This window comes from Nerophis lumbriciformis, linkage group LG21 (genome assembly GCF_033978685.3).
Source record: "Nerophis lumbriciformis linkage group LG21, RoL_Nlum_v2.1, whole genome shotgun sequence".
In the NCBI taxonomy this organism is placed as follows: domain Eukaryota; kingdom Metazoa; phylum Chordata; class Actinopteri; order Syngnathiformes; family Syngnathidae; genus Nerophis; species Nerophis lumbriciformis.
The window spans coordinates 15,459,830-15,482,500 of record NC_084568.2 but is presented as its reverse complement, the minus strand read 5'-3'; the positions used below and the strand labels follow the sequence as shown (position 1 = coordinate 15,482,500).

The following is a 22,671-nucleotide window of genomic DNA, read 5'->3' as shown; positions in this document are numbered from 1 at the left end:
CTAAAATGAATGCAGACCCAACTGTATGTCAATATATGCTGTACCTATCTGAACAAAAAAAAATAGTGCAATGTCTAATACAGGGTGATTCAAAAAGAATATGCCAAAATCATCTCGCATTTATTCAGTTCTGGAGCATTGTAATCGACAATCAATGGTCATTTGATACAGGAGTTATCCAACTTTTATTGTAATCCTTTTGGCGCCGTTCAATTGTAGGAAGACCACGTGTTCATTTACCCTCAAAATGGCGAATAACAGCAGAAATCAACACGGTGGATCGCAACATCCTGGGACGTGTTTGGGAGGAATTCTCATATCGTCTTGATGTTGTCCGTGCTGCCATATTGAGCACTTGTAAAGCATGAAATAAATACTCGAAGTTATCTACAACACATGTGAGTGAAGATTGAACAGCTGTGGTGTAATATCTACAATACGTGTTCAAGCTAGGTTTTTTTAAATAGAGTGATAATTTTGGCGTATTCTTTTTGAATCACAATCTACAGCATATCTCTCTAATAATCCATTCAATTATTGTTACTATATGCCGAGGGCGGGCCACAAAAATTTTGTGTCGCAGGCTTGTGCTAAATTCCAAATTGAATGAGAATGTCTTCTAAAGTGCAATTCAGTCCCATGAATTTGATATGAGATTGCAAACAGGAAGTAGAATTGAAATTCCAATTGACAATTTTACTGTAGTCCAGAATTGTGCATACATGACAGTTAAACCTATTTCATAGAAATATTACTCCTACGAACCTCCTGTATACATTTTAAACACAGTTCATCCACAATAAAGAATAAAAACATCTTCAAAGAAACATATTATTTAATTTGGTGTCTTATAACTTTCAAATCATGGTTCAAATGGTGGAAATATTATTTTCAAGGATGTTTTACTTTATCCAAGTTCTAAAATTTGTGTTTAGTATTTTCGATATTTTAAAGGGGTCATAGTATGATTTGTTTTACATTTAAAACACTTCCTTACGGTCTACATAACATATAATGGTGGTTCTTTGGTCAACATTTTGCATCGACTATAGGCCCTTTTCCACGGCAGGAACTTTTTCAGGAACTTTCACACTTACGGGTAAGTAAAGTTCCCCCTGTATTTCCACCAAAAACTAGCAAGGTAGATTTAGTTCTTCAGGAACCATTCAGACTTCCTCCTAGCTAGGTGGGACTTATCAAAGCTACCCTGAACCTTTTCGGGGGTGGGCTGTGCTGTCGAACGCCGATTGGTTGAACACCTTTGGGGTCATTCCTAAAACTTATTTTTCAAACAGACGACTGCCATTGCGGAGTAAAGTTATGCGATGACCACTTGTTTACTTCTCATTTCTTGTGTTTTTCTATTTCAACGAAGAGAAAGAAGAACAAAAGGAACTTTCAACTTGAAGCATCTTTTATGGGGCATCTTTGTGCTGAAGAACGCTGATCAGTGGACCCGTCTTGTCGTGTTTTTACTCAGCCGTAGTCTTTAAACTCTATCTATGCAGTCTAATGCTATTTCTTAACAAACTTCATTTTGATACGCGAAGGTACGAGAAGTGGACTCTTTTAAACAAACTTACGGTAGAGTATGAAGTCAGACTCGAAGCAACGACCTCAGCTGCTTAGTACTCCGAGTTTGTTGGCTAAATATGAAATAAAGGAGGCAGTACACGAGTGGAAGTACACGAGTGAACGAAGGTAAATAACATCAAATATTAACTATTTACTTTGTGTAGTTATTAGCCTCACTCCGAGTGAACCGAATGCTAATGCTAACAAGCTTGGTGTTGTTGGCTACAGATACACACTGAAATGTATTATTTATATATTGTTATTTACAGATAAACACTGATATTTATTATTTATATTTTGTTATTTACAGCTGAAATGGACCACAAAAAAACACCTGTCTCATGAATTCATCATTTACTGAAAGGACGACTTTCTGACTGTTGGACATTGCGGACAAAAGCTTGACTTTTTATGAACAATTCGGTAGACTTTATTATATATATCATCTTGTTTTGTATTTTATTGCTTTGTATTTTGTTTACCTACTTTGTAGTAAAAGAACTGTGACGTAATAGTGTCTGTTTATTTACATGGTATCGTGTAGAAATATACTAAACCACTCCTCCATACGTCATCAGCCTGATTTGTATAAACTACCTGAACTCTGAAGGGCAGTGGAAACACAAATCACACACTTCTACAGGAACCTTTAGTTCTAGGAACTAGAGGTTTACGGAAAAGGGCCATTTGTTTTACAGACCATCTTCAAGCCGCTTTCTGACAATCTATTCAGATTTTAGTGCTTCCGCATGGAGTCTACTGACAGATATACATTTGAACTATACGCTACTTTGTATCAGAAATGGCAACAGCAGAGGATGCGTGTGCATGTACGAGCCAGTCTACCCCATAACAAGAGCATAGAGAAAAAGAAGGAACTTATTACTACAACTTTGGACTACGACTGAATAAAAATGGCAGACTCGTGCAAAGCTCTCAGTTAAATCTCTAACACATATTGAGATAAACAATGACGTCACACCTTAGGAAAAATGTCAATAATCAAAAAAATCCAAATGGTTCATTTGAAGGAAGTATGAAGGAAGGCAAGATATTTTTTATAAATATCTCGGCAATGACTAAATGGTTTGATTTCACATTTTCTGGACGTATCCCATATACACAAGAACTGGTACTAATAGGTAAGAAAAGTTGGATTTGCAAAATAGGTCCCCTTTAAGCCAAAACCTTTGTTAAACTTAACAATTCTTCCGGTTTCTTGGCTAAGAGGAATTTTTCTGAGGTGCAATGAATTTCATTGAACTCACGAAGAGTTTTAGCAAATTTTTCCAAAGAATTTAAATACCAAATAGAAATGTTGCACAAGCCTGCGAGCAGCACTACTAATCCTAAAGTAGCCAGTTGAATATCATCAACTTGAAGGTCTTCATGTTCTTTCTAGAGTAATAAGCTCAATGACGATTTAGAGATGGATGTTTTTTCAAACACATAACCTATCTTGACTACTGTACCTGCAGATCTTTTGGTGCATGCACATTAGCAGTTCCAGAGCGAGCTCTGATGGGAACACTCTGGATCAGATGACCGGCACCAGGTGAGTCCATTTCAATATCTATGCGGGCACTGTGTTCATCAGGTGGACCCAGCCCCCCTGAAGAGCACAAACAGGGTTGTGGATGGTAAGATATGTGATAGAAGGAGACATATTAAGCACCAACACATGGAATCAAAACGACGACATAATGGCAGAAAAAAGGTGAGTTAGTGTGTCAGTGTTTTTCTCAGTTGATCAAACTATAATAAGACAGACCTTGTGTGCCAATATGCCAAAACAAATTAAAAGATGTGAAGAAGAAAACATTTTACGCATTCCCAAAGATCCTGAAAGATGACAAACTTGTTTTTTTTTAGCTGCTGTGCCTGGCCTGAAGTTGTCTGGTGTCTCCAAAGGGAGGCAGACCTCCCACCTTGTTAGCAGTAACACAATATGAACACATGTACAAATATACTAATGTCCCATAAATAATGAGTACCTGATGAGGTAGCATACTTTTGCCAGGCCTTGAAGTGAACCCAAACCACGAAACATTCTGGATTCTACAACCAAAAATTGAGAGAGTTCTCTTTATAACACTGCATGAACTGAAAGATTCATGCTGATTAAGCAAGAAAAGCACTCACGTCTCCATGGCTGGCATGCATGACATGATTGAGCACGGAAGGAGAGGTCTGTGTTGGCCTGTGTGCTGCCTCAGATGCCAAGGGAACAGGTTGCTTTGATAATGTAAAGCAGCGCCAAGATGCGGCCGTCTGAACAAATTCATGGAGATGGCAAATGATTACTCAGTTTGCAACATTTTTACTGAAGTCACACCACAGACGTTCAATCTTCACTCACACGCTGATATCCTTTGGCTGTAGCCTTTCAGCTATGGGAATGTGTGTGTGTGTGTGTGTGTGTGTGTGTGTGTGTGTGTGTGTGTGTGTGTGTGTGTGTGTGTGTGTGTGTGTGTGTGTGTGTGTGTGTGTGTGTGTGTGTGTGTGTGGACTCACAGCATTGATGACCAGCCTGATGGGCACTGTGGCGCCAGTAGTATTAATGACTTTCAGAGGAAGTGATGCGGAACTACCTTCTGGTAGATCACCAAAATTCAAACATCCTGATTTGCCTCCTTCAACCTGTGGACAGAAATGAATTTACAATGTATAAGTCACTGATGAAAATATAGGTCACATTATTGAACTTAATTACCGGTACACAAATTTGAAAATAGATTTCCTTCGTAAAAAGACTTTAAAAGTGTTCAAATGTTTTAGATTCCTTGTGGGAATTCAGTTACCACCAGGCAAGTGAGACAATTTTTTTTTTTTTAGAATATTTTATTATTTTATGCATCTAATATCTGTATAAGCCCTCCACACACTCCATCTAGCATCCACACAAGCATAATACACTCTAAAACTTACACAATTTTAATATGAAATTGAAATGGCTACTCAAATCTCAATGCTACCCCCTCAACCTCAGGAGGTTTTAAAGGGAACCAGAACAACTTCAGTCCCAGACAGCAGTGTTCTTTCTGTCCACTGTGTGCAAGCGCAGAAAGCAACACCTTTGTAAGATCTTGAGGGTGTGTCAAGGGCAAGATTTCCTTTTGCCGACAAACTGTGTTCCTTCTGAAAATCAGCTACATCAATGCCCCTGTGCAGAGGACCGGGGTCAGTAGAACACACTGCCATGTTGATGACTCCAGCAGTCACAGACCCTATTCTGCATTTATATCAGTTTCATTTCAGAGTCACTGCTGGGTCAGGTACATCAGACCCGCACGCAAATCAGCCAGCACTGTTTAATCATACATTTTGCCTTTGTCATGAACATGATAGTCAAGTCAGCAGAGATATTGACAAAATCAAGAGTATGTCAGCCCACAGTAACAGTAATTGACTGTTAATCAATCAATCAAACTTTGTAAAACCCTGAAACACAAGTACCTCAAAGGGCTTCACAAACTGAAATAGCATCCCCTTATCTGAATCTCCATTCAAGCAAGGAAAAGCTTAAAAAAAACAGATAAGTGAAAATAAGAACCTTGAGAAGGGATCACAGATGTAGGGACTCCCCTTCCATGGTGACCAGATGCAATGGATGTCAAAAGGGTACGGTACTACGGTTATCTAATTGCTAAATTGCTATATTTAAATTCCTTAGTTGTTAAATTGATAAACTCAGAGTCCAGTCCTTTGGGAAACCAACAGAAAGTCCCGGGGAGAGTATATCTTCCATACTTATCCAAATGTTTATAGCTGTGCACGTAAGCGTGGTCCAACAAGTGGTCAATCTTGGGTCTCAATTCAAGTCAACTCACACCTCCTCCAGACTGGTACCTCTTCAGAAATTAAGTGTGGCCACCTGGTATCCACTCCAGGCAGGACAGAGTGGATTGTGCAGAAAAGCGGCAGATCAACTGGTCTAAACAGGGATATATCTAATGATTTTTTTTGTTTATCAAGACAAATTAGTGTAACGTCTAATAATATATCTCTTTACTAATCAATAACTGTAATAAGGAATTGGCCAAAGTAAAACAAAGAAAACAACCTGAATTTGTCTTTATTTTTAAGTTATCATGCCATGATTTTACCATTGTGGCCCATTTGGGAATAGATTTTCCTCCATGTGGCCCCTAAGGTTAAATTAGTTTGACACCCCTGCTCTAGAGCCTGCCAACATTTTTGGGCTCTGGCAATTACTAATAAGCCGCTGTTCTTGGATTGTAGATTACTGGATGGAACGTGGAGTACTATACAATCAGCAAGATAAGATGGTGCCAAACCGTTTAATTTTTTAAGTAATAAAACCTTAAAGCCGCACTTTAAGTGTACTAGGAGCCAGTGCAGGGGGGCCAGTATAGGCGTAATATGATACAACTTTCTTGTGCTAGTCAAGAGTCTAGCAGCTGCATTTTGTACCAATTGTAATCTTTTAATGCTGGACAAAGGAAGATCCAAAAATAATAGGTTACAGTAATCAAGACCAGACATAACGAATGCATGTATAATGATCTCAGCGTCAGTGATGGACAAAACGGGACACATTTTAGCGACATTACTGAGATAAAAGAAGGCTGTTTTAGTAACACTTTTTATGTGTAACTCAAATGAGAGAGTTGGGTCAAAGATAATGCCGAGTTGCTTTGGACAACTGTTTTATTGTCAAACTTCAATGTGGTATCCTTCAACAATTGCTCGTGTCTCGCAAGCCTGATAATCAACATCCCCTTTTTTAAAGTTAGGATGTAAAAAGTTGCTGTTTAATTTCATTAAGACACGCCTCTGGATGACTACAATCTGGCATGTTTTTTTTCCATTTTATTCATTTATTTCAGGCAATGGCAACACTAAATTGGCCCTAGTGTGTGAATGTGAGTGTGAATGTTGTCTGTCTATCTGTGTTGGCCCTGCGATGAGGTGGCGACTTGTCCAGGGTGTACCCCGCCTTCCGCCCGATTGTAGCTGACATAGGCTCCAGCGCCCCCCGCGACCCCAAAGGAAATAAGCGGTAGAAAATGGATGGATGGATGGATGGACATAAAAAAAGTACAAAGTTGACAACACATAATAATATAAACTAATATACATTAATATAGTGCAAAAGGTAATGTACAGTATGTAATGCATGATTGTCCAGTTTTGCCAGAAAGGGAGTGGGAAGAAGATAATTTATTTAATCCCACCCCCAGTTCTCCATTCAGTGATTATTCCATTGAGTTTCACTGTTACTTTGTTTAATGATTATGCAAATGTTGTATCATAGTGGCATTACCATAGGTAACAATAATTATTACACTGTAACAATAATTTGTATCAACAATGCAGGAAGAATGAATATGCCATCAATGGTAATAGACAAAATACCAACAATGGTAATAGACAACATAGCAATAATGGTAAGTAAACATTGAGCACATGTTAACACAGAGTCAAATTAAAGACCCTCATCTCTATATTTGAACCAGACCTGATGTTTGTATAATAGTTTAAATCGATTAATAGTTTGGCATTGCTTGTGTTGTAAGTCCAGTTTGTTCCATAGTTGGTGAGCTTTAAGGGCATGTGAATTGGGTGTCATCAGCATAACAGTGAAAGCCAACATCATATTTGCGTATGATGTCGCCTAGAGGCAGGATCTAGGTACTAAAGACTACAGGGTCAAGAACCGATCTTTGCGGTACGCTGCAGGTGACCTTGACGTACTCAGAAACCACATTGTTATGTGATACACAGTGCATCCGTTCAGTGAGATCGGAGGTTAACCAAGAAAATGGTAAATCTGACACACCGATACGTGATTTGATGCGATCTTAAAGAATCTTATGATTAACGTTATCGAAGGCAGCGCTGACATCAACCATTAGCAATATATATGATGTATCAACGTCCATAATTAGCAGCAAATCATTCGTCACTTTTGCAAGGTTTGTCACCACCACATCTGTCCCATGCAGTAGATGGGTTTTCCTAGGCCTAAAGATGCTCATGACCTGGGCAAGAATGAGCTTCAAGCTAGTAGAATCAAGGTCTCTAATGCTTAATAAAGTAAAAGTAGTGGACAATTTTTGCTTCTCACGATCTGAATCTCCATCACATTCATCACAGGGCAGGCAGCCAGTTAAGAGCCTCAGGAAGTGCAGAATGTAAACTCAAAGATTCTGCATCCAATGAGAAAACCATCAAATAACATGAGGAATGGCTCAGTTGGGGTGACAAATGAAAAAACAATGCCAGGCCTGAATTTAATAGGTCTTAGACCACTTAACACCATTAAAGGCGAACACAAGCCAAAGACCACCAGGTTCCAGAGAACAAGAGAGAAGCCAACACTCAACCTCAGGAGAAGTCTGCTGTCCTTACCTCCGCCACTGACTGGCAACTAATTGAAGGACTTCAAAGATTCTTTATTGTCAATTTTTTACAACAGAAACATGATACTATTCATATCTCATTTGGGCAGATCCGTAGGCAAGCACAGCTAGGACAAAGGTCGGGGTCTGATCAATGCCTGTCCGGTTGCTTGGACAAAGGTGTCTGTTGTTGAAAGAACTGGAACGTCCAATAAAGTCCAATGATGTGCTTCAGCACTAAATGTTTCTTAATTTCACTATCGGAAACAAGCTAGCAAAAGACTCTATAATACTGCATTTATCGTAAAATCCGTACTATAAGCCGCTACTTTTTTCCAAAGCTTTGAACCCTGTGTTTTATAAAACAGTGCAGCTAATTTATGGATTTTTCTTCGCTGACAATAATGCAAATAGTTTCCATAAAACACATGCAAAGACAATGAAATGGTGTGTTATTGTTTGTGCTATGGTTCTATCTTGTGGATGCGTTCGCTTACTGCAGGTGCTACAGGGCAAATGTCTACAGTGTTTCCTGCTGTTTAAAGCTTTGAACCGGAAGTACAAGTGTCATTCCGTCTTATAATCGGCCATTACGTTTCTACTCGTTTGGATTCTTCATTCATCACTCCAAACAAAGTTTTACAATACAACTAAAACAATTCTTACTTACTAAACCGTCCCCCGTCTGTGGTCTGTAGGAGTGTTTTCATGCATATTTGTACGTGTTATGGTAACATTGTTAGCATTAGCTAATATGCTAACACGTTTACGATTGTCTGCATTAGTATTATTAACTTACAATGGCATTCTTTTTGTATTGTTTCAGTTTCACAAAGTCCTCAGTAAAGTCACTAAAACAAGGATGTAAATAAACATTTACAAAATATTTCTGTGTAAATTACTCACATCACAACATATATATTTATCTACGACTGGTGCGGCTAATATGTAAAAAATAATAATAATACTAATCATATGAAAATGTAAGATACAGTACATAGCATCACACATCTTTCATACTAATTAGTAGAATGGGTTAAGGTGGAAGACAATGCATATTTGGCTCACCTTTATGGAAGGATTCTGTGCAATGGCAACCAGCACCACCCTTCTGGCAAACAAAGTGGCCCTGGCAGCCACTTGTGTGTTAGCCGACGCAGGCCAGGAGCAAACACTGAGGACACACTGGTAGATGCCAGCCTTTGGAGGAATGAACAACACTTTTTGTTCTTCTGTACTTTTTGGGCCAATGATTGTCTTGTTCTTGACAATCAGCCATTGGTAAGGCAAACTATCCACCTGTAGAAATTGACATAGAAGGCAAAAAACTGTTACAATGTTTTAAGGACATTTATGCACAATCTCCTGAAATGGTTACAGAATCATGACGTCCAAAAAGACCATATCCGTTTTGATGTTCTTGGCTAAGCTATAAAGTGCTTCACTTTGTTTTGCCCACATTTTGTTATGTGACAGCCCTAATCCAAATTGCCATAAAAATGTAATGATTGTAAACACAACATGACATAATAACAGGCAAAAAATATTTTCTCATATTTGCAAATGTATTGAAATATATATACCGTACATTTGCTTAGTTTTTTGTTAATTGATGCATAAGTTTTGTTTTCCTAGTTGTTTGTAATTCACATATTTCTTCATACATCAATGGTAAAAATAGAAAATGCCGTTTTTAGCTTTATAATTATTGTATCCTAAACAATTTTTAAAAATTGTTTTCTTAAAGATATGTCTCAATCCTGATCTTGGGTTTGGATCATGCCAATTTTAGCCTTTTTCAATTAATGATCTCTACCACAGCTGTGTCCTAGTGTTTACATGGCAAAAGATTGTGGCCGTGTGAAAGATTCCCTCAAAAGGGATGCATGCTGAGGCAGTCAGAATAAAATTTCTTGTTGTACAAAAACACATGCAGGAGATCCGTCAATACCAGGAGAGTGCGTGTCTGGCTAGAATAACGGCTTGAATTAGAGAGCGTGCTGCAAAAAACGTGTCGTCTCAGCACAGCTCATGCCCAACCAGACACTAAGTTATTAATCCTCGCCTCCACGGCAGCAACTAAACGTTGTATTTTAGTATTATTATCAGTGCAGGATAATACTGGAGGACAAGGAATGGCTAAGCTTGCTACACTAAAAAACATTATCTTAGCTTTTGTTTTAAAGGTGACAAACCAAAAAGTTGGTATTGTTAAATTGAATACACCTAATTAGTAGGAATTAATTTCACTTTCAGAATGTGTGCTAATAAAAACTAGTTGCAGGATGAAAAAGGCCTCTGGGACACATTTTGGACACTCCTGTTCTCGTGCTTCAATGTTAAGTAGGGCTGATCCATCCAAATATCAACAGTATCGATATTTAGTTTAGTATTGGTATATCATCCATATTTTTAGCAAAGAATTCAAAATTATTTATCATTCATGTTACATCCAAAATATCCGTTTTATTTTGAGATTTTACTCCAATCTAAAAATTTGGGGATTGTTTCCAGTATTATTTAGTCTTTCTGAGGATTTATCTTTGGGCATGGTGGCAGTTACCATTAATTACTTGTAAGAGGAGTGATCAAATTATTTACTTGTCTTCTCCACTTTCAGTTATGAATGCCTTTGGCTGTTTTTGGTGATGTGGCAAAACTAATATTTTAGTACCGGTAATCTATTTTAATCAAAGTAACAGTCCTCATGTGATTTATGTTGTATTGCTTCTCTTTACTGCATTCTGTGTCTAAAAGTTATGACTCTTTTAAAGCCTCCCACTAAATTCCTCAGGCCCTGCGGAGGTAGCTCTGCTTGGTTCTTTCTGCATCCTAACCCTAACCTTCCAAGAGCACAGGACTGTTGTGATGCCAAAAAAACTAATTTATATTGCATTGCTTGGATTTTAATGAGTTCACGTCCGGTTTATTGAATATGCGTGGTGGTCAGGTAGCGTCTTTTCTTAACGAGTAGTAGGTGTCATTTAGCCTTTCTTGAAGAAAAACACCTTATGCTTGCATTGTTTTCGGCTGTACGAACTGTTCTAATTGCGAGAAGGATAAACGTTTCTTCAGAGTTCGTCGAGAGGTAATCAAGAAGTGCGGAAGAATGCAAGATTTTACGAAAGACGACGACAAAAGTGGCATACACTCCAGTACAAAAGGAGCAGAGTAGGAGAACGCATGAAGATTTGTTTGATATACTTTTAACGTTTATTATTTCCCTTTCAAGTGTTATCTTGATGTAATTTGTATTATATTTTTAACAAACATAAACAAGAAAATCAGAGTCAATGATGCTTTGTCAAGAAAAGTACTTTTGTGTTGGAAAACATTTATGTACCTTTGTGTAAATTGCAATAGTGCTGTGCGGAAAGCACATTCTGGCCCGTATGTGACCTTGTCCGCATTGATTCATTGTGAAAGTATCTCTTCTCCCTTCTCGTTGATCATTAAACAATGCATCATTGTTCCCAGTGTAGGCACTTTCCACTGCTGTTGCATCATATGCTCACTCCCCCTCTAAACTGAGCCTACTCCCTCCCTCCCACCTTGTATTCAGTGTATAAAGAATAACGCATCTCTCTTCCTATTGCGCATTCCTTCCGTACCAATGTGACCTGTGTCTTTTGAAATGCTCAAGCTTTTAAAATAAATCTAAAAAAGACAATTTTGTTTGACTATTTGATTAGAACATTTCCAATACACTTTCTACGTCTCCCCTCTTGTTTATTTTGTACACAAATGTGTCAGAGTACATATGATATCATAAAAATCAAATATAGTGTTGGTTCAGTGATAGCTTGTTAAATGGTAATGAAGTCACGGTTGTCGAACTATCGGGTGCTAGTTTGTTTACATGGACGAAAGACGCAAAGTTGAATCATGAAATGCAACCTTGCTTGAGCAAAAACAATGCATATTTATCCGGGAAGGTCTTGATACCTATTTCCTTGACCCAGCCACACACAAAGAAGTTGTAGACCTCCATGCTTTTCTAAGTTTTCCTCGGTTTTGTGGTGTACAATGACGTCGTAGTACAATATAGTTCGATATGTCTGGGAATTCCACCGACAGATAATCCTTGATATCACTCGACCAATCTTTTTTTGGTTAAAAGTATGGGGATCTATTCCCATTGCATAGTTGGATTCTCTGCTCGTATCTGCTTTTTGCAAGAAGATCCAGGCCCCTTGTGTACGCAGATAATTTGTGCGCTGCTTGCTGCACAACAGCCATCTTGGTTTGGTTGACCAACAATTTTTTTCCGCTTCCGAGAAGAGGTCAAGTGTCACAATACAAGCAATTTGTCTTTTGGTCAAAGGTTACTCTCCAAATGGGTTTATTTTGTGATTGATGCTGTATTACTGCCTTTCCCAATGTTTAACCAAAACATTCCTGTTCAAAATCAGCCTTTTGCTCATTGTCCTCCCTTTTCCTTCCCAAAAAACTGGCAATTCGCCCCAACTCCTCCTCTCTCTTCACCATCAGGCAAAATGTAAGGATCAGGCAGTTTTTGTCTCTCTCTGACTTTTCCGTCCTCCTATTAGTAGCGTAGACTTGCTTCCCTGCAACCTGATGTTTGAGAGCTCAATAAATACTGAAAAGACTTTAGCTTTCGCTGGACATTTCTTTATTGAATATGAAAAATTCCAAAACATTGGCTGGTAGGGAATCGAACTCATCCTCTCTGCCATGAAAGGCACAAGTGTGTACCAGTATAACTCAGGAAAGATGGCATGAATTGAATGGCAGGTGTTTATTATTACAATTATGTGCTTGTGCTGTAATGTGGCCGTGGGAGAGTTTCCATGCAGTGGGTTTGACATTTGGATTATTTGAGTCTATGTATTTCATTTAGATTATGAATCGTGCCGCTTTCGCGAATAACCTGCGAGGAGCGATTGCATTACGGTCAGTTTATGACTCTGCTACTTTGTGTGTAAATCGGTGTGTGCATTTGTAATGTGCCTGAGACCACCTTAACTTCAGGTTTATTTATAATATGACGACTTAATGATGTCTTTTGACTCGAAGCAGTCACATTAACAGTACCTTGTCTCCATTAATGGCCAGACTTGCAACGGTTATTGACACTTGCTGCCATCTTTCAGAGGGGTTGAAGAGGCTGAGGGAGGTCTGTGAAGCGATGCCCACACAGCAAGCGTTAGCGAACTGCAGCTCCTCAGGTACCACCACTTGAACTGCAGACAAGAAAAATAACACTTGATGAGTAAAATACTCCTAGAGTGGTAAAAGTGTTTCCATAACATTGTACGTTCAAAACGCCCAATCCAAACAAAAAGGTCAAGTCTTTTATGCAGCACCAGACCACGACAGAAGTCATTTAAAGATGTACCTCATATAAAACATTTTATTTACACTGTTCTTTTATTAAACTTTTCCAACCATCCATCATATAAAACATATACATTGTTACTTTATTCAACTTAATATTCTTAAATAGCTTATTAATCCTCTTAACATGGCAGCATGTCATTTCTGACTGTGCATATTTAAAACTATTTATCATTTGATCTGTGTATCATGTGTGGAGGGCCGATTGCTAATATATGGAAAAAAATATGGGATTTCTCTACATCCCAATAACTCGCCATATACTCACTGTTACAAAATTTTATAACAGTTTATGGATTTAATACATTGTAAGGTTTCTTCGTGAGGAACCCTGAAATATAGCGAACATTTAAATAAACAAACAATTCTGTTCTCCTTTACATAGCTTATAGTTGAGACATAATTTCTTCCTGGATGTTATAGAAAGTATGAGAGCATGTAATCTGCTGCATGCTTTTTTTTTTTACTTATATAATGTCGTATTTGTCAAAATATTAACACAACGTTTGGAAGAGATGTGTTCTGTTGTCTTCATGTCCATCTATCTCTGTTGCATAGTTACTTGACTGAATCACGCAACATGAAACTTGCAGCGCTCCTTTAATGAACCCACACTCACACGAGTGTTGCGGGCGGAGGCTTGTTGACGGACTCCATTGCTACGGTCATGAAAACAAACAAAACGGGGCCGGCAAGATGCCCGGAAAGAAGGACAAAAACTGGATTTCATCGCAAAAATTTTAAGTTTTGACAGGTTAGCAGAGGAAACATACTGTAGGAGACCAGCATTTATTTTTTTAAACTAAATACTGATATTATATACTGTATGTGTATTGTTGTATCTGTTGATGTACTTATGTTGTAGTTGTAAATAAAAAGAGGCTGTTACAAAACTGAAAAAAATTAATCGACGTCCCACTGGGGTGAGTTTTTCCTTGCCCTTATGTGGGCTTTGTACCGAGGATGTCGTTGTGGCTTGTGCAGCCCTTTGAGACACTTGTGATTTAGGGCTATATAAATAAACATTGATTGACATTGATTGAAAAGGCTGATACCAATATACATCAAAAAAACTCTAATGTAAATGTCAAATTTACATAATTGGCAAAGGCACTTTAGCTTTTTACGTCACAACAGCACAACACGTGTTTTAATGGCTCCTAAAGTTTCCACTAGATTCGTTGGACACTTGTTAACAAATTGTCAACAATGATGCCTCCTGATTTGCCTTATTATTGTCTGGCAAACTACTGTAAATTCCGCTACTTTTTTATGACTTTAGTGAATTATATTTATATAGCGCTTTTCTCTAGTGACTCAAAGCGCTTTACATAGTGAAACCCAATATCTAAGTTACATTTTTAAACCAGTGTGGGTGGCACTGGGAGCAGGTGGGTAAAGTGTCTTGCCCAAGGACACAACGGCAGTCACTAGGTTGGCAGAAGCGGGGATCGAACCTGGAACCCTCAAGTTGCTGGCACGGCCACTCTACCAACCGAGCTGTACCGCCCCGACTTTAATGTATGGACTTTTTCTCGCTGACGGCCGTAATTCAAATAAAACACGCAAATACACTGAAAAGGAGTGGTATTGTTGGTGCTATGGCACCATCTTTTGGACGAGTTTGCTCACTGCAGGTGCTGCAGTGCCCTTCTTTTTAGACTGGCTTTCAACCGGAAGTAGAAGTGCCGTTCCGTCTTCTAGTCATCCATAGCGTTCTACTCGTATGGATTCTTCGTTCATCTCTCTAAGTAACGTTTGTAAGTTTTACAATATAACTAAAGCTTTTTATACTTACTAAACCCTCCCATGTGTGATGTTTGTATGAGTCTGTATATTTCCATGCATATTTGTACGTGCTTTCGTAATGTAATGAAGCTACCGTTGTTAGTATTAGCTAATATGCCAACATATTTACGAGTGGCTGTGTTAGTATTATTAAATTACAATGGCATTCTTTTTGTATTGTTTCAGTTTCACAAATTCCTTTGTATATTCACCAAAACGTCACCGTGGAGTTAAAGAGTCTGTTTTGCTGATTGGACAGCTAGCTTCCGAAGGTAGCGGGTCCATGACAATGACTTCTGTTTTGTTTGATCAGCCATTTTACTGCCGTGTTATAGACACCGTTTGGAAACAATTAGAGTATGTAAATTAACATTTACAAAATCTGTGTAAATAACTCATGTCGCAACGGACTAGTATATAAATGCAGCTTATAGTTTGATGCGGCTAAAAATTTTGTGGGTGTGGCTTATATACCTGTGACCTGTGGTCCGGAAAATACAGTACATATCTTATTTGTGGTGTTACAAATTTAGTAGTGGTGGACAGCCACAAATAAACACTGCGGGTGGCTGCGCTGCGCCCCCTGTGTATTCTGCATGTAGGGCAAACACTGCTCTATGGTTTAGTACATTACTAAAGTAAAAGCTTGAAGTTCAACAGTATTATAAGGTGTGCGGCAAGTGCACACTAATCAGATTTAATATTTATATTTTGAAAAAAAAACTGGGAGGCGGAGTGGCCGTCCAGAAACTTGAGGGTTCCTGGTTAGTCACTGCCGTTGTGTCCTTGAGCAAGACACTTCACCCACCTCGCTCCCAGTGCCCCACACACTGGTATAAATGTCGCTTACCAACACCAAAGCTTGAATGTATAGGTTTCCAAATGTAAAGCACTTTGAGACAATTGTGAAAAAGCATTATATAAATATAATTAATTCGTTCATTCCAAAAAAAAAAATCACTCTGAAGTTTGACATGTATTGAAACGATCAAACAGTATCTTATAAGAAAAAAACAAAGCTAACCTCTAAGTTCATCTAGATCACCTGCCACCAGTGGTTCTGGAGCATACTGACTGTAGAGTTTTGCCATCAGTTCCATGTCCTGGTGTTTCAGCGTGGATCGGGGAATGTGATGAGACCCAGGAGCACAAACTAGCCCCAAATGCTGTGCTGTGGGAGGGACCTGCCTCACTGTTGGCTCGCTGTTGGCCACGCCTACAAAAGGTAAGCATACATTTAACAAACAAAGCAGAAAGGTGGTCTATTAGGTCTTTCATGCAGGTTTACAGCTACGGGGGCCAGGGATGCAAAAACGTATTTGCAGCGTAGTGCTGATAATGCCATTGCTCCTCTACAGTTAAATTTGGGGGGGATGAGACTGATATTTCCCACACCAATACAAACTCGGAGTAGACTGTAACTAACTTTCATTAGAGTAGACAATAGAAAATAATCCACAAATTCAAAAAATGTATTTATAATTAATTTAATGAATGTGATCACTCCTCCACATGTGATACTGTGAACAGATTATAAATACCCGGGCTGTGAATCTTTGGCCACCAAATTATTTTTTTTACATCCCTAATAAATAGTGAATGTATTTAAATTAGATTATGTTTACTTTGTTTAATAAAACAATGTATATTTATGGTATACATCAGGGGTGTCCTAAGTGTGGCCCGCAGCTCATGTTTTAATGGCCCGCGGCTAATTCTAAAAACACACATAAAAAGATTGAATAAAAGAGCAAAGGGGTGAAATGTAAAGTTGCAATGCAAAGTTGACTCGAATAACACACTGCCACGCAGGTTGTTTTTTTTCTTTAAAGGGGAACTACACTTATTTTGGAATTTTGTCTATTGTCCACAATCATTAAGAAAGACATGACAGCGGATGGATTTTTTTTAATGCATTCTAAATATTAAATAAACGTAAATAAATGTCTGCTCACAGCGGAGCCAATGAGAGCTCTACTACTCCGCACATAAAATCAGATAAATAACCTTTTAGGAAGTGCCAAACAATATTTCCTTTACATTTTGTGACTTGAATATTAACCAAGTATTAGTGATATTGTTATTATAAGCGCTATCACAAATTATTTATAGCGGGCGACGTGATCACTTCGGTGTGTCCCTGTGTTCACATCATCGAGTGGTCTGCTGCTTCCTCGCTTCCCTGCTCCCTGTAAGTTTATTTTACATCTTAAATTTAAGACCTGGAACTGGCGAAAACGACACAAAAAGGGCTTGTTCTTCCCCGACCCCCACCGCGTTTCCTCGCAGGAATTATGAGTCATTTTTCATCAAAATGGGAATATAAAGTTAAAAGTTAAAGTACCAATGATTGTCACACACACACTAGGTGTGGCGAGATTATTCTCTGCATTTGACCCATCACCCTTGATCACCCCCTGGGAGGTGAGGGGAGCAGTGGGCAGCAGCGGTGGCCGCGCCCGGGAATCATTTTGGTGATTTAACCCCCAATTCCAACCCTTGATGCTGAGTGCCAAGCAGGGAGGTAATGGGTCCCATTTTTATAGTCTTTGGTATGACTCGGCCGGGGTTTGAACTCACAACCTACCGATCTCAGGGCGGACACTCTAACCACTAGGCCACTGAATATCCCAGCAGTCGACATACTAATGACAGCAGACCTTATACAGTAAGTGATGTTTTGTTATGTTTGTTTTCTTTCATGAAGTCTGCAGTGAGCAGAAATCAGTAATGAAGAAAAAAAACAAAAAAACTAATGTTGTGATGTGTTTTTGAAATCAATGCGCCGAATATGCATAAATTGATTGAAATATGTAAATATTATTGTAAATGTGCCCTTCACTACATTACATTTATACTTAGATCATTTGGCTCTATAGACAGAATTGAACGGCTCTCATATGCTCCATTGTAAGCGGACTTTTGATCAAATGTATTTAATATTCAGAATGCATTAAAAAAATATATCCATCTGTGGTCATGTCTTTAATATTGATTGTGAACGATAGGCAACATTCCAAAAAAGTGCAGTTTCCCTTTAAAGCTGTCTTTGCTTAGAAAATGATAAATGATAAAAATCAATGTTATGCATTATTGACCTATTAAAGGCTTCAATTACTTCACATCAGAAATTCCACTTTGAAAACACAATGATTTTTTTTATAAAAAAGAGAAATAAAAAAACATGAAAAAAAAAATGCAAAACTTATAATCAACGGATAGATTTTAAGTGGATCTAGAGACTTCAGCGTTGAATAGAAAAATTAAAAAACAACATACGATTTATTTAAAAAAAAAAATTTGATTGAGACCCAACTGGGACCCTGGGACCAAACATGGAGGGAGTCCTAAAGGTTAGAAATATTTATACATTGTATTGGTTTTACAAAATGGCCCCCAAATACTTTGATTTTTCAGTATGCAGTGGAAACATATGGACAGCCTAGTTCTACATGAAGCAAATCTTTAAATGACTTCTAAATAGAAAATACAACAAATGAAATTGACTATTGGGGTTTGAGGGTCATAAAAAAATGCACAGAAACTGTTTTTTTTTTTCATTTGGTTTAGTTTAAGAACAACCTACCTGAAGAAGACACCCTGTATAGGCTGCTTCCTGTGGCTCCCACATCATAGAGTCCAGTGTTTATTGCAGCATCACTTCCTAAATACTGCTGAGCTAGCTGGAAGTTGACGAGGGACTGCGCATCTCCTTGGTGCATCATGTTCATCAAGCCAGGATACTTCAAGTTGGGAATGGACTCAAATCCACCAGGATATAGCGATGGCACCGAGCTGACAGCTCGCCACCGTTCAGACGTCTGCGGGTTTGCTGTGGTGCTCGTTTGTGGAATGTGAGAATGACTGCAATAGCCGGAGTCCACTTTAGTGAGTTGCCTTACATTGGGCTGAGGGACGTTGTTTTGTCGCCTGCAACTTGCACACACACCAAGATGTTTAACGCCAGGACAGCTACAGCCACATTCACTCTGACTGCGGGTACAGCTCAGACCAGTGGCACCACATAACGGTTCTGGCTTGTTACTAGACTGGGCTGGCAGCTGTTCCAGACTTTTGCAGTGCTTTGGTGGAACTTGGTGGAGCTTTGTAGAATGGTCTGGTATATCCTGGTTCCTTGGTGCATCTGAATCCACAGGAGGGGTTGGACTGAACCTGATGATGGTGGTGCTGAGTGCCATGGTACAATTATTCTGTTCAAACACAAAACCATCAGTACATGAACATAAAGATTTTAAATATGCATCTTACAATAGGTGTCATTAAAATTTCTAAGATAATATTACCTCTACCGCAAAACAGAGGAACGTTAGCACTGTCCCAAGAACGACTGCATTTCTTTTGAAGTGATGCACACTCAACGTGTATCATTTGAACATAGCTTGAAGAATAATACAGTATGCATAAATCACCCTATTAAGAGCAACTGCACTTTTTGGGGGGGAATTTTGCCTATCATTTATAATCTTTTGACAAGTTTTTCTTTTTCTATGCATTCTAAGTCGTAAAATACGGCAAGTACGAGGTGGCGAACAATGCAGCTAATGAGAGAACACTATGGTGCCCGTAAAGCTCTTTTAAAAAACATCCCAAAAAACTCCCAAATTTACTCCAATAACATGTCGTGACATGTATATGAACCAATTGTTACATATTGTTTTTATAAGCGCTAACGCAGCACCGTGATCCATTCGGCTAACTCGCTTTTGCTGCTATATTGACATATTGAGCTGCTGCATCGCTTCGGTGTTGGTAAAATATCATTCTAGATTAAAAATAAAGTCTCTCAACTGGATAGAAGAAGGTGGTAGCAATAAACTGAGACATTTAACTTAGACCCAGAGATGGCGAGAAAGATTTGAACAGACACTCGTATATTGTGTTTTTTTTGTTTTTACCTGTGTAAGGATTATAATTGATTCTTCATCTAAACGGGAGGATATAAACATCCCATCAGTCGGCATCCCAGTGAGAGCAGACGCTGTACAGTCAGTGATTGTTTTAGTATGTATTTCTTGTTTAGCGCTTAGCAATACTGCTACTTTCTGGATCTACTTATCACTTAGCTTCTAAAACTTGCAGCTCATCCTCCGTATACTCAGGCTCAAAAATATAAGATTTTAGATAATAATTTGTCTCAAAATAGTCAGTGTCTCTCTTAAAGTCTGTCATGATTTGTGGTGTTGTTGTTATTGTTCGGAGGAAATAGGGAACATTTGTAGAAATTAATACTAATGATTAGTATTGATTTCACAGACACATCACAATGTTCTGTATTATATGTAATAAATATTACATGTGCCTGTTACTACATTACATATATACTTAAAGCGTGTATATAAAACATTGATGGCGGTTTTTGCATGTTTATAGGCGGAATGGACACGCAATGGCTCCATTGTTGGCTGATTTTTGCGTATTATTTATGAGTTTGACTGTATTGTTTGTTTGTGTATATATACACACACACACACACACACACACACACACACACACACACACACACACACACACACACACACACACACACACACACACACACACACACACACACACACACACACACACACACACACACACACACACCTTGTGGTTTTGTGGTGTGGGTTCGAGAGTGGTGGCGTCATTCCTTGAGATGTATGTGAGCCTGCTGAGACTAGGGCTAGAGCATGTGGATTCAGGAGAGAGGTCTTGACATGGTCGTTTGCCATCAGGGGAGGAAGGTGATGCCATACTGTAAACAAGACAGTTAGGAGAGGAGTAGAGACTGACGTGAATAAATGTACAGAGAAATGAAGTGATACAGTACCCATCAGCTTGAGGAGCGAAGCTCTGACTCGGAGAAGAGTGAGTTAAAGGCGCGGTGGAGGGTCGGAAGTTACATTGTGTCTCTTCCACATTAGCTTCAGCAGGCAGCTCTAAAAAACAAACATTTAAGTTTGTGATTGTATTTCTAATGTTGCTGCCAATCACAATCTGTCTTACCTGCAGACTGAGTGACACGCTGCTGCTGGTTCCCCCTCCCGTGCACTGCAGATGTTCCATTAGCAGTCTGCTTCGACTTCCACCCTGAGGAGGAAGATGGGCCTTCATCATTCCTTTGCTGTGTCTGTGAACACCAGTCAACATGGGACACTGCTCGTTTCAACTCTTCTCGCTTACTTTCACTTTGTTCTGCTGTTTCAGTCTTGGTGTTGCCACCTGCAGCATGTTCTTGGTGTTCCTTTGTGTGGCATATGCTGTAAGATATACTGTTGAATGTTGGCACTTCTCTTGCAACCGTCTCCTCTTGTCTTGGGCCACTTTCACTCTCCAAAGGATTGGCTGAACATGCTGCCACTCTACTTCCTGCCTGCATCTTTCTACATGCCTCTAGGTTCTCAGCCCAGTTGCTGAGCTCAAAGCTGCTCTGTGCTATAGATGTATCAGTCTGTTCAGATGTGTCCATCTTTTTCAAGTATTTCTCCATGTCCAAGGCACTTATGTCTCCCACAGCAGTACTTTTCTGGACAGTGTCCAAAACATCAGGAAGTAGCTGAGGAGAGAAGACAGAGTTGTTCATGTCAATCACAAAACAAAACAAAATTGCCTTAATTTCGATAGAGTGGAACCTCGATTTACAAATCCCTCGGTTTGCGAACTTTTCAGTTTAAGAACCTTTAGATCGCGCCAAATATGCCACTGTGTGCTAACCATGTCTCCGTGTATGAACGCTGGATTTGTTCGTTCATTTTGTTTGCCACCGGAAGCCTTATGGTGCTGCCATTTTGATGACATCACTTCCTGTGCAGTAAAATACACAAGGAAGCTTGGAGAGGCGGAGCCCCCTATGTCACTACGGTCGCCACTTCTCAAAGCTTTAGCATGTGTTTCTTTTCTCATCATTCACCAAGTTTTGACCACAAAAGCCAAAAAACCAGCCTGGAAAAAAGGAGGGAGTCGCTCTGGAATTATATTTGGAGGAAGAAGAGGACTCTTCTTTGGAGCAGTAACACACAGTAACAGTAAATCTACACATTTTTACAACATTAGAAAACATTAGTAAAACGGAAGATTCTCAGAGGGTGAGATAACTCCTGGAAATTACTGGCTTAGAATTGCCAAAAGTATAGATATGTGTCTTCTTCTAATGGATTTACGGTATTACAATCTTTGCAAGCTGGGTAACGTTTGCTGTGGTCTATAACAGCACAAAAACAGAATGCAGCCAATATTACATACAGATAATGTGTCATGAGACATGCAAATATAAATTAAATACACATAGGACATTGGTAAAGGAAATTAAATGAGCTCAAATATACATACAAATGAGGCATAATGATGTAATATGTACATACAGCTATCTTAAATAGCATGTTAGCATCGCTTAGCTTGCAGTCATGCACTTACCAAATATGCCTGATTAGCACTCCAACAAGTCAATAACATCAACAAAGCTCACATTTTTGTATTCACGCACAGCATTAAATGTTTGGTGGACAAAATGAGACAAATGAGTGGCATAAAACCTGTTTTTCTGTGGCAGCGTCGGAGAAAATCATACATGTAAACTAACTGTTGCGTC

General features: G+C 38.9%; 1 protein-coding gene across 5 annotated transcripts in view; it reads right to left on the bottom strand.

Annotated features, from left to right (window-relative positions):
* cep192 (centrosomal protein 192) overlaps nt 1–22,671 on the bottom strand; it is a 104,707-nt gene that overhangs the window by 40,894 nt on the left and 41,142 nt on the right. For all 5 annotated transcript variants that reach the window (XM_072915559.1, XM_061982844.1, XM_061982843.2 and 2 more), the window contains 12 exons: nt 21,267–21,639; nt 21,090–21,173; nt 20,914–21,022; nt 20,691–20,838; nt 18,673–19,297; nt 16,111–16,302; nt 12,996–13,144; nt 9,009–9,239; nt 4,090–4,215; nt 3,718–3,846; nt 3,570–3,633; nt 3,048–3,187 (listed from right to left, as the gene is read on the bottom strand). In XM_072915559.1, coding sequence (XP_072771660.1) covers nt 3,048–3,187; nt 3,570–3,633; nt 3,718–3,846; nt 4,090–4,215; nt 9,009–9,239; nt 12,996–13,144; nt 16,111–16,302; nt 18,673–19,297; nt 20,691–20,838; nt 20,914–21,022; nt 21,090–21,173; nt 21,267–21,639 — 2,370 coding nt within the window. The remainder of the gene's footprint in view (nt 1–3,047; nt 3,188–3,569; nt 3,634–3,717; nt 3,847–4,089; nt 4,216–9,008; nt 9,240–12,995; nt 13,145–16,110; nt 16,303–18,672; nt 19,298–20,690; nt 20,839–20,913; nt 21,023–21,089; nt 21,174–21,266; nt 21,640–22,671) is intronic.